The sequence below is a fragment of the Bubalus kerabau genome, chromosome 1 (assembly GCF_029407905.1).
Source record: "Bubalus kerabau isolate K-KA32 ecotype Philippines breed swamp buffalo chromosome 1, PCC_UOA_SB_1v2, whole genome shotgun sequence".
NCBI classification, from domain to species: Eukaryota; Metazoa; Chordata; class Mammalia; order Artiodactyla; family Bovidae; genus Bubalus; species Bubalus kerabau.
The window spans coordinates 220,651,218-220,663,702 of NC_073624.1; the positions used below are offsets into that span (position 1 = coordinate 220,651,218).

The 12,485-nt window shown below is 43.7% G+C and overlaps 1 protein-coding gene across 4 annotated transcripts; it reads right to left on the reverse strand.

Moving 5' to 3' along the window:
* Window positions 1-34: 34 nt before the first annotated feature.
* HARS1 (histidyl-tRNA synthetase 1) lies at window positions 35-12,461 on the reverse strand. Of its 4 annotated transcripts, none has more exons than XM_055555509.1 (13): window positions 12,299-12,461; window positions 11,937-12,026; window positions 7,060-7,179; window positions 5,480-5,575; window positions 4,724-4,849; window positions 3,995-4,102; window positions 3,744-3,842; window positions 3,423-3,516; window positions 3,122-3,249; window positions 2,783-3,025; window positions 1,113-1,238; window positions 787-933; window positions 35-464 (listed from the first exon to the last, which is right to left on the reverse strand). In XM_055555509.1, the coding sequence occupies exons 1-13, from the start codon at window positions 12,386-12,388 to the stop codon at window positions 393-395; spliced, it is 1,539 nt and encodes a 512-aa protein (XP_055411484.1). In that variant the 5' UTR covers window positions 12,389-12,461; the 3' UTR covers window positions 35-392. The 4 variants fall into 4 exon arrangements, with proteins under 4 accessions (XP_055411484.1, XP_055411491.1, XP_055411495.1 ...); XM_055555516.1 differs by having other exon boundaries at window positions 1,122-1,238; window positions 12,299-12,458; XM_055555520.1 differs by lacking the exon at window positions 7,060-7,179.
* Window positions 12,462-12,485: the final 24 nt, after the last annotated feature.

Below are 12,485 nucleotides of genomic sequence, written 5' to 3' on the forward strand. Positions count from 1 at the left end.
CAGGGCTAGGCGGCAGGCAGTGACACAGGCAGGCTCCAGTGATTGAGGCATTTTATTGGACCTTCCAAGGCTGGTTGTGGGGAGCGTTCCCTCTACCTGGTTGTAGGGCTCTGCAGAAGAGACCATCTTGCTCCAGGTCCCTGTAGCCCAGGGACACAGGCAGGGCTACTAAGCCCCCAGAGCCATATGGATAAATGGTATAGTACCTGGCCATTTTTGTCTGTGATTACAAATAAAATAATCATAATAAAAATAAAAAAGTCTCTGTTCTGACCACTTTTAAGGTCTTCCTGTTGGGACAGAAATGTGCAAAGCTGTTGAAGTAGGTATGCAGAGTCTTATCTTAGCCTTAAATAGTGTCAGTCCCACTTTCTTCTGATAGTTTGCTCAACTCAGCAGATGCAAAGCGGCTGGCTTGTTCTCCTTTTGATTTCCTCCACAAGGTCTTCTCTTCGGACGTCCACCTGGCCAAGAAGGAAGGACAAGGTGGTATGAGCATCTTGTGTTCCACTGCTGAGTGCCCATGTCTTCCTCTAGTCATCAGGCCTGGCTCCGCTGGGAGCAGGAACCCAATCAAACACGTCAGGGGAGACAGTGCTTCCTGGGGAAGCCAGAGAGACACAGGGTATGTGGGGATGGAGACCATAAGCATAGTATCATGCTACCGCCTCAGTCCTTTAAGGGGCTACTGTGAATGCCAGGCTTTTGGTCAGGTCTTGAATGGGCCGCCGCATCCAGAAATGGCATTCATTCCGTGTCCCTCCCCCTTCCTGCCCACCTACTTACCTCTTCCCTGCTGGCCACTGAGCGCAGCTTGATGACCCCATCCTTGAGCTCTTGCTCACCAATGATGGCCACCAGTGGGATGCCTGTCTCCTCACAGTACTGCAGCTGATTCAGTAACTTGGGGTTCTTTTTGTAGAGCAGTTCTGCCTGCAGGGAACCAGGGAAGAAAAAAAGCTGGCTTCTGCAATCCTCAGGGACAACCTTCTTGGGGCCCCTCGCTCTGATCTTCACCCCAAGAAATCATAGGAATGGCGGGGCCACTATGGACAAGCTTTTATTTCGTGTGTGTTCAGCATTCCCAAATGTGCTGCCACCGAGGGGCTTGCCTCTTCTACCTTGATCCCAGCATCCCATAACTCTGAGACGAGCTTCAGTCTCTCTTCCAGCAGCTTCTTCTGTGCAGATGCCACAAGCACCTGTGTCTCTGTGGTCCGTACCTTCTCCTCCAAGGCCTAGAAAAGAGTTAAGAAAGAGCTGAGCTAACCTTTACAACACCTTCAGTGAGCAAACAGAGCAGGCTCTTGTCAGTATTCTGAGAGCAGGCCCCAACTCCATCAGGGCAGGCTAGTCTTTTCTCATCTAGCAATTGGGCAAAAATTAGCTCTTAGAAGAATAAGAAATGAACTGAGTGGCTTATGCATATGACTTCCCAGAATAAATAATGGAGGGTAAAGGTAGCTTTTAAAGGAAATGACAACCCACTCCAGTATTCTTGCCTGGAAAATTCCATGGACTGTGAAGTCTGGCAGGCTACAGTCCATGGGCTCGCAAAGAGTTGGACATAACTGAGTGACTGAGCACACACAAAGGTAGCTTATGTACAGTTTATGAACAAGCTTATCTCCATCTACTATCTTGTGGATCCATCATAAGGAAGTGATATTCTGCACTCACACAGGCAATCCAATCACCCCTAGCAGTTCAAGTACTGACAGTCAAGAGACTGTCTCTTACACTAAAGCCATAGGAGGGGTGTGGATGGAGGGGAGAAAGAATGCTGCTGCTGCCTGTTACTTTTTATGGAAAACTATTTCTATTGTTCTTACAATATAAGCTGCCCGTTGGAACGTCAATTGGAAAACAGTGACCTCAAGAAAAGGATGGGAGCAGTGGGAAGGTTACCCAAAAACAGTAGCAACAGAAGTGGGCCTGAGGCCACAGAGGGCTTTCCTCACATTACTGTAGGTGCTGGAGAGTCAAGATAGCCATCTCAAGGATCCCAGAGCCTCAGATACATGCTTCCCACTTAGAGATAGTATCAGAGTGACTGGGAGCAAGACTGGAGTTAGACTGCCTGCATTCAAATTCTGACTGTGCCACTTAAACCTTTGGCAAATTATTTTATCTATAATCTTCAGTTTCCTTGTCTGAAAAATGTAAATAATAAAAGTAGCTACCTTCTTGGGCTTCCCTCATAGCTGTTGGTAAAGAATCTGCCTGCAATCTAGGAGACCTGGGTTTGATTCCTGGGTTGGGAAGATCTCCTGGAGAAGGAAATGGCAACCCACTCCAGTATTCTTGCCTGGAGAATCCCATGGTCAGAGGAGCCTGGGAGGCCACAGTCCATAGGGTCACAAGAGTCAGACATGACTTCGCGACTAAACTACTACTACTATCCTCAGAAGGCTGTTTAAGAAGTTTTTTAAACAGTGCATGAAAAGCATGAAGCACAGTGCCCAAGCACAGAGGAGTAAAATATTAAGTGTTCTGTATTATGAGAAAGATCCAGGTCTTTAGATATATTGGCCTGGATTTCTGACAGCTCTGAGCAAAGTAGGGACCCAGAGCAAAGGATTTTGTGAAGAAAGAATGATTAAAGATCCATCAAGCTGGCCTATATTAGGGTGAGAGTCTGAAGGACAGCAATTGTCTTCTCCCTTTCTTTGCAAAGATGCTCCTTGACCAGTGCAGTACTACTTCCTCCTTAGATATCAAAGAAGATAGCTCAGGTGTCACCAGCTACCCAGAATTTCCTCCACCCAGCCCCAAGCCCTACCTCCAGCCTCTGCTCCACGATGGAAAAGATCCGCTCTACTCCAATGCTGAGCCCCACACAGGGCACCTTGCGCCCTTTGGGATCAAACATGCCCACCAGCCCATCATAGCGCCCTCCAGCGGCCACGCTGCCCACACCCAGGGGTTCTTCCCCTGCTCGGGCTGGGGGCTGTAGCAGCACCGCCTCATAGATCACACCGGTATAGTAGTCCAGTCCTCGAGCAAGGCTCAGGTCGAAGGAGATCTGGGGGGACAAGAATATGGTCAGTATCAGATGAGGCTCAAGGGCCGGCCTTCAGCCCCAGAGCTCAGCTGAGGCTCCTATCCCAACCTGACTCACCTTGTCAGCAATGCCAAACAAGGTCAGATACTCAAATAGCAGCTTCAGGTCTCCCAGGCCCTCGAGTGCCTGCTTGTTCTGGGACAGTTTAGGATCCTGGAGCAGCTGTTCCACCAGGGATACTCCACCTGGGGAGATAGATCTGTGAACCAGACTGACAAGAAGAAAAAGATACATGTATGCATACACACTTACACACTCCTCTCTCTTTCTCCTATGCATGTACACATACAAAAAGGAATTTCGGCTTTAGCATGAGGGCAGTGGGATGGCTGCTTGGGAGGCAGGCTTTGTTTCTCACCATGCTGCTGGACGTAGTCCCCAATGCGGTCAGCCACCTCAGGTGCCAGGCCCTTCTCTCCTACCATCTCATTCTTTACTTCCTCCCAAGATACCTGGGCAGACAGATACGGGTCAGGGAACCCTGGACAGCTTCCCCAGGACAGAACAAGTATAAGCCCTCTTCAGGGGGTGTCTTGAGCAGAAACTGCCTGTCAACGTATATCCTGGAACTAATCTTCCTCTGTGGGCATAGAGGCAGGACCCTCTCTCTCCTAATCTTTTCCATATCTCAGGGCAAGGTTGGACCTGGGAAAAGAACAGTCAAGTGTTTGGTGGTTACCTTGTCCAGCTTGTCCACTGAGGAGCAGATGGTGCGGAACTTGCTGTCTGGAACACCACAGACGGCAAACATCCCATCTAAGATGCGCCGATCATTCACCTACAGTGACCCAAGGCACAGTGATAAGGAATCTCTTTACATGGCCCTTTACAGTGCTGGATGCTTAGGCTCCTGTTGCCTCTGAACCAGGACCTTCCCCTGGGAGAGGCCAGGCCCAGCTTTGCCCCCCCGCAGCTCCATTTAGCTCTGACCTTGACCAGGAAGTCGCCAATCTGGAGTGAACTCAGGATCTCACACATGATCTTCAGGCACTCTGCATCAGGAAGCATGGGGTCAAACTGCCCAGCAATGTCAAAATCCTGTGGGGAGAGGTGTAGTTAGGGGTCCCCAAGGGCCTTGAGGGAGGGCTCCTGGGAGCTCTGCTTTCCGTGAAGGAGGCCTCACTGCACTCACATGCAGGCCACGTTCTTCATTTTCTGTCTGACTGTCAGCCCAGAGGAAAACCCCAGCCTTCCTGGGTCTCTTTACCAGGCTTGGTTTTCTTCCTATCTACTGGGCTATTCCTTTCAATATTTGTCCTTATTTCCTTCCACTGTTGTCGGGGGAGTTACCTGGCCTCAGTCATTTTCTCTCTTCATTTAGAAGCTCTGCCACCATTCTGGATGACAGTACCTCAAATCCAATTTCCTCATCCTTTGCTGTCATCCTATCACTGTGGTTTAATATAAAGAGCACTGGACCAAGACTTCTAGTCCTAACTTTGCCTTTCTTATCCCTATAGTCTCTTCATCTTCCTGAGCCTCAAGTTTACTCATATGTAAAATGAGGAGAATAACCCCTGTCCTGTATGTGAAAATACTAAAGAAATCTTAGGGTTAGCATTATCTGGGGCATCTAGTTTGTTTAGGACACCATGAGTACTCAATAGGTTCTACTAGCTTGAGGGACTGCTGCCTTACCCAGCCTGCCCCCATACTCACACATTGGTAGAATTCCCGATATCGGCCTCGGGTCATGGCTGGGTTATCCCGCCGATATACTTTTGCTATGTGGTAGCGTTTAATGTTGGTCAGTTTATTCATTGCCAAGTATCGAGCAAAAGGAACCTAATGACAAAGTTAAGAAGAATGGCTCACTTATCACAGTCTGGAAGTTGATGATTCTCACCAAGCTGGGGTCTAACTCCACCCTGTGTGGGTTAAAACTACCACTTGTAAGATTAACAGCATTTCTGAACATCAGCAAGAATCAACTCTGTTACCACAGGGGCAGCTGAAGTCTCAAAAAATATTAAAGCTCTTTTCTTTTGGGGCCGTGGTAAGCACAGCAGAGGGGTGGGTGGATTGGCCGGGGAGCAGAAAGGAGGCCCTATTCAGCGATGTCTAAGCAGATGATTCTCTGATATAGCTTGGAGATAAAGGAAACAGGCTTTTGGTCAATTAAGGAGAACACCGTCCATTAGACAGGACAAAGGAGATGTATTCTGAAGCCAGGGGATTGCTGCCAGAGTCAGAACTGGACCCTGACATAAAGCTGAGATCTCACTCAGGATTTCAGAAGTCTTCTAAGGCTAGCTATGCTCTGTTTAGCCAAAGTCCAGTTCCTGCTTTAGAGAAAGAATTTCCCTGACTGCAAGATTATATTTGATCCCACCTATGTCTAGCTGCCCTCAAACCTGAGGCTAGAAAAAGCCCCAGCCCAGTGAGGGCCAATCAATCCAAAGTTTAAAAAGATACAGTGAGGTCATATCGAAGAGAGAGCAGCTCCCCACCCTGGTCCTTCAGGTCATAGATAAGCTTAGAGTCTTCTCCATACTTTCCAGTCAGTGTTTCCTGGAGAAAAAGAAATGTGATCACAAAGATAAATATAAAAATTTAAAAGGAAGTTTTAAAAACAAACCCCCCCCCCCATTCTAACGATGACTGATTTCAACTTACATTTCCTCTAAAATTCATATATTGAACCCCCAGTCACCTCAGATTAGGGCTCTATTGGGGGAGAGGGTCTTTAAAGAAGTAACTAAGCTAAAATGAGGTCATTAGGGTGAATCCTAATCCAATAAAACTCATGTCCTCATAAAAAGGAAATCTGGACACAGAGGAGGGAAGACGATGTGAAGACACAAGGAAAAGACACCGTCTAAAAGCCAAGGAGAGAGACCAGGAACAGATCCTTCCCTCATGACCCTTAGAAGGAGCCAACAGCTTATCTTGGACTTCCAGCTTCCTGGCAATACATTTCTGTTGTTTAAGCCACCTAGTCTACGGTATTTTGTTATGGCAGCACTTGCAAAACTAATCTAGGTAGAAATAGAAATGAGTACAACCATTTGATGCAGAAATTCTATCTCTGGGAATTTATCCTGTAGCTAAATGCCCACTAGTACCAGACATTGTTCTAAGCCCTGTGTCTCCATCCGTGAACAAAGGCAGTCCATGCCCTCTTGGATCTTCTGAAGTAATGACAAGAGACAGGCAGTACATTAATGCAAGGAAACAAATTAACAGATAATTTCTGATAGTGATAGTTGATGTAATGGAAATAAAATAGGTTGATATGCTAGATAAGGGTTGCTTTAGAAAAGGCACTGAAGAGGATTATTTGAGGGATGGCATTTTAATTAAGATATGAAGTGAAAATCTGTCATGTCTAATTTAGCTTGAAATTAAAGACATGCAAAGAGCTAGGGGAAAAAGAGAGCTCAGGAAGAGGGAAGAGCAAGAACAAAGGCCCTACGATAGACACATTTAGTATGTTCCAGGAACAGAAAAAAAGACCATGGTAGCAAAGTGGACAAGGGGAAGAATAGCATGAGATGAGAAGGGAAAGGTGGGCAGTTGCCACATCATGTAGGGCCTTGTAAGCCCGAGTAAAGAGCTTAGATTTTATTATAAATGCACTGGGAGCCAGTGGGTTTTAAGCAGGGAGTGATGCAAAGAACTGCTCTTTAATAGACTAGAAACCACCTCAAGGTCCATCAATAGGAGACTTGGTTGAGTATTTATCCTTTATACATTTGATCTGCTTGTATCTAGGAAACATCTTGGGTACAGGTGACACAGAATTCAGGGTAGTCTGGAGCCATAACAGCTTCCACTCCTGAGAAGGGCTCTCTTTTGGAAGCTGCTGGCTGCAACCAAGGTAAATAAAAAGCAGGCCCTCTCCCTCTATGCCAGTCCCGTCCCCCTTCTCATGGAGAATACCAAGCTTTGTCTGCATTAAGAGAGAGGCCTTTGGGCCTCACTCCCCTGCCACCCTCTTTGTTGTTGGTATTCCCATTCTTCCACCACATAATTTCTCCTAATCTGTCTCTCACCTTTAGTTCAAATACAGGTGTATCAATCACTTCTGCACCATGGCGCTTGAAGCAGCTGATGATTACATCAAACACCTTCTCTCGAACTGCCATCTGCCGGGGATTATAATCTCTTGTGCCCTTGGAGTCAAAATCAGCCAGAGAACCAAGGATGAGGTTTAAAAACAAAGAACAATACAGTCTAGAAATATGCAAGTATGACTTCAATGATGATGAATGAAAACTCTGTCCCAAACTTAGATTTCCCTACAGGTCAGGGAGTTGTAAAACAGGTGCAAACAATTCCCTATTAACTACCACACCCATTAGCTCTCACCTTTCTAAATTTTGACCCATCTTTTACTTTGGTTCTATCTTCCAGAATTCTTGGAACTCTGTTCTCTAATTTTCCTAAACTCATTTTCTGGGATAACAAAACATTTCCCTGCCTAACAGGAAACATCTACCTGATGACAGGCAATATAAGCAACTCAAACTGGCTTAACTCATTGAATTCCAAATTTTACAAGTAATATTCTCTTCCAATATACCTTAAAAAAAAATCCTATGGAGAAAGAAATGGCAACCCACTCCAATACTCTTGCTTGGAAAATCCCATGGACAGAGGAGCCTGGTGGGCTACAGTCCACGGGGTCGCAAAGAGTCAGACACGACTAAGCGACGTAAAAAAAAAAAATCCTAGTGAATACTATTTACCTTTAATTTGTTTCTGATAGCTCTATGACATGGACTGAGTAAATGAATTAGAAGATGTTGAGAAGTTAAATCATTATTTAAGGCCATTCAGCAGGTTCATGGCAGCCAGTACTAGAACTCTGTTCTTTCAGATCAGAACTTCTAGTTTGGGCTTTTATATGCTACTCACAAGTAGGACCTCTTTATATTCTTACTATTTACTAAGGACTCCAAAGTTGATTATTCCTATCAATATTTATCATGTTTGAAATTAAAACTGAAAACATTTAAAAATATTAATTCACTTAACAAAAAAGAAAATCCATTACATGTTAACATAAATAACATTTTAGGAAAATGTAACTACTTTCCAAAACAAAAAGATTTGGTGAGAAGAGTGGCATTGATTTACATTTTTGCAAATCTTTAATGTCTGGATTAACAGAAGTCAGCTCTATTCTCATATATGCTTTTTGCATTCAATTCTGTGGTGATATATTGTTCTGGTTGAGTATATAAAGAAAATCTAGCCTTACAGAGATGTATAATTATAAAAGGAGGAATATCTGAATAAACTTTTCAGCTAACTTTAGATATTCTTAAACTACACCAAAATCTGATGAGGGAAAGCTTCTTAAGGATTGGTTACAATGTGGAATCTAAAACTACATCAATGAACTTTTTACACTGTCACATTAAAATCCATTATAAGGAACACAGAATTCATAGACAGAAAGTAGAACACTACTTACCAAGAACTGGAGGGATGGTAGAATGGGGTATCACTACCCCATTTAATGGGTAAAGAATTTTAGTTTGGTATGGTAAAAAAGTTCTGGAGGATGAACAGTGGTCATAGTCACACAACAATATCAATGTACTTAATGCCACTGAACTGTACACCTAAAAATGGCTGAAATGGGCAAATTTTATGTTATCTATATTTTACTACAATTTAAAAGGATCTGTTACTCTATCTTGTACTTGGAATGGCTGTTTTACCCAGGCATGATTTTATAACATCATGCATTGGTCATTTAGAAAATATTGGTTCTTTGATAACAGTTATACAGATATTCCAAATGTTGATATGCTTCATTATACAATATCAGAAAACCATATTTGTTCATGTCACCATGCTGCTACTGCTGCTAAGTCGCTTCAGTCATGTTCGACTCTGTGCGACCCCAGAGACAGCAGCCCACCAGGCTCCCCTGTGCCTGGGATTCTCAAGGCAAGAACACTGGAGTGGGTTGCCATTTCTTTCTCCAATGCATGAAAGTGAAAAGTGAAAGTGAAGTCACTCAGTTGTGTCCAACTCTTCGCGACCCCATGGACTGCAGTCTGCCAGGCTCCTCCGTCCATGGGATTTTCCAGGCAAGGGTACTGGAGTGGGGTGCCATTGCCTTCTCCTCATGTCACCATAGATCTCATCAAAAAAGTTTTAAGTGTTGGGAAGCTGTCAGGCTCATGGTGGAAAATAACAAGTTCTAACTTTCTCTTGAACACCTGAATTTTATTTTACTGGCAACACATACTGTTGAATGTTTCCCTTGAGGTGTCAAGGTTCACTTTATTCATTTTTGTTAAAAGATCTGCCAGATATCCAGATCTTTAACACAACAGTTTTATCTTTTAGTTTTTCTTTCAAATACAAAAGGTTTTCCATGAAGAAAGCAGCTAGTTCAGCTTATAATTCATACATGGCACCAAGTATTTTTTCTATTTTGGGATGCAGCAGAAGTGCTTTATGCGTGCTTCCCATTACATCATGTAGAGTATTAAAAAGGTGTACTCAAGGGTCAATAATCAATAAAATTAATAATTTTTACTGTTTTATCAAGGACATTCTTAAGTAAAACTGATTTTTTTTTTCTCCTGTGAGTTTTTGAAAGTAAAGAACATAAAGTGGCTATTAGTACAGCTCCATGCCAGCATCTTGATTTGTGCTAAGACACCAGCAGTTTTACACACCAGTGCTTTTGCACCTTCATTGCAAATGAAATGAAGAGGGCATGTAACATTATGAAAATAATTTTGACCAGGAAGGTCCCTTCAAAGAGTCCTTTCCCTGTAATATTGAGTATTTTGTTAACTAAGAATCACACGTCAAGAAATGTATTTCAACAAACTAGAGTGGATATTAACTCTTCACTATATTCACATTTTCTTTTAACATTATATTATGGAAATTTTCAAACACGCATTATAGAGAATAGTACACTGAACCACCAGGTATCTACTATCCCGCTTAAACAACTATCAACATCTGCTATTTTTTGACTAAGCCCCAACATTTTTTCCTGCAGCATTTTAAATTAAAAATCCTAGATGTACTTTCATCCACAAATATTTCAGTATGATTTTCTAACATACAAAGATTAAAAAACGAAACACTGTAATACCTTTCTTACAACCAACACAACTTAAGATCAGCCCACCTAACAGCAACCCTTTAGATAGTGCCCAAACCATGTTTATTACTCCCAATTGTTGCAGTCATATCTTCTTATGCTTGGCTTGTTTGAATCAGATTCTAAATAACTTCATGCCTTGTACTGGGTTGATGTGTCTCATGTCTATTTAATCTGCAGCAATTTTCTTTTTTTTTTTTTTTAATTGTCCTTTCTTGTTGAGGAAATTGAGTCATTTTTCTGAAAGACTTTTTCTCATTCTAGATTTGGTTAACAGTAAACTCAATGTGGTCATTTAACATGTGTTCCTCCATTTCCCATATTTCTAGTAAACTGGTGGTTAGACTGATTAGATTCAGGTTCAGTTGTTCTTGGCAAGAACACTTCATAGGTGGTGCTGTGTACTTCTTATTGCATCATATTTGGTGGAATATAATATCTGGTTGTCCTACTTTTAGCAATGCTAAGATTGATCACTGGGTTTAGGTGAGGCCAGCCTGATCTATCAATAAATCCCCATTAATCTTTTCACCCAATAGTTTGAATAGCTATTGATGGTTACTGCCTTGGGTTTTTACACTGTCTTTTTAATGTCTGAAATGAGTTACATGTAGAAAATAATAGCTCAATGATTTTAGGAGCCCAAAGAATTACTCTTAAAAGGTGACATCTCAACATAAGGAAGACAAATCATCTACTGCGGAAGTAAATTTCACATGCATTCATTGAATACCTATTTAGTCCCAGGCACCTAGTTTCAGCCTCTCAGGTTAAATCAACCATGTGAATAATGAAAGGTCAGCAATAAATGCAATAACAGAATATTTATGAAGTGCCAAGGTACCTAGATGATGGGTAAGTAGTCTGGTTTATAGAACTCACAGAAAGTGTCACCTGAACTGAAATCATGGAGGCTGAGTTAGCAACTTCATTCCACTCCACTGTCCTTCTCTATTTGATTCCAGACATAAAGTCTTTTTCTAGTTCTTGGATAGTACCAAGAGTCTTTCTTGCTTCAGGATTTCCCTACCCTGCCTGGACCTATCTTCCTCACATTCTTCACCTGGCTGTCTCCCACTCATCTACAGATCAACTAGTCTATTATTTCCTCAGACTCTGCAGTTCTCCCTTATTTTTCTCAGAGAATCCTTTCTATTTCTTTACATAACTTAACACAACTTGTATTACATATCCATGTGTGGGATTATTTTTCTTCCCAAGTCTGTTTCCATTGTAGGATGTACGCTGTGTGTGTGTGTGTTTAGTCGCTAAGTCATGTGCAGCTCTTGTGAACCCATGGACTGTAGCCCACCAGGTTCCTCTGGGATTTCCAAGGCAAAAATACTGGAGTGGGTTGCCATTTCCTTCTCCAGGGTATCTTCCCCACCCAGGGATGGAACCCATGTCTCTTGCATTGCAGATGAATTGTTTTATCACTGATCCACCAGGGAAGCCCAAGCTCTCTGAGGGCAGGCTATATTGTTCACCATGGTAAACTCACTGCTTTGTACACTGCTAGGAACACAGTAAGCACTCAGTAAATATTTACTGAATGAAAAGAGGAGTAGACTCCCCTAAGCAACCAGCTGGCCTAGTTTCTTTCATCACTTTGTCATCCCAGAATGACTCAGATATTGTCCAGTTCAGCCTGGCGCCAAGAGCAACTGCTGTATCCTCTGCAACATTTCAGATCCTCCTCAGTGATCTGGTTCAGGGGGGCAGGCATATGCGTCCTTGTGAGTGGAATTAGGGGCCCTCTAGGAGGCTCCCTAAAGGAATAATATTTACCTTGGGGGTTTTGAGCACAAACTTCGGTTTTCCTTCATCAGGGCCCAGCTGTGCCTTCAGTTTCAGTAGTTTTGCCACCTCCTCCTCGATCTGTGGAGGGAAAGTAGGCGCTGGACTACCACATCTGCCATTCCCTCCCGCTCCCGCCATTCATTCAGTATCCCTCCCTCATCAGGATGTGGGGCATATCTCTCTCCTAGCTTTGCTTCTCCCAAATCCTACCCCAACTACCTCCCCACTCAGCCCGTCCTGCTATTTACCAGTCGAGTCCCTTCTTCCAGATCCCTATCCTCTATGCAGACCACCCCCGCTCTGTCCTCGCTGGCCTTGTTTTGTCCTCTCTCCCGCCGCCTGGGTCGTACCTGCTCGGCGCTGGCCTTCTGCTGCTTAAGGCCCCGCACACGCTCTCCCTGAACTCGCACCAGATCCTCCAGCGCCGCACGATCAGCCATACTTGCTGCCGACTGGAGCTGACTGCTGGCTAGATAGGCTGCGGTGGCCACAGCCTCGACTCGGAGGACTTCCGGATATCGAGTAGTTGGCCCATAC

Excerpts from the sequence above, each read along its gene's own strand:
- HARS1 (XM_055555509.1), bottom strand. The coding sequence starts at position 12,388 with ATGGCTGATCGTGCGGCGCTGGAGGATCTGGTGCGAGTTCAGGGAGAG. Across the intron at positions 5,576-7,059 it reads CACCTGTATTTGAACTAAAG|GAAACACTGACTGGAAAGTA; the intron begins GTGAGAGACAGA and ends CTTTTTCTCCAG. Across the intron at positions 3,843-3,994 it reads TTGGCGACTTCCTGGTCAAG|GTGAATGATCGGCGCATCTT; the intron begins GTCAGAGCTAAA and ends GGGTCACTGTAG.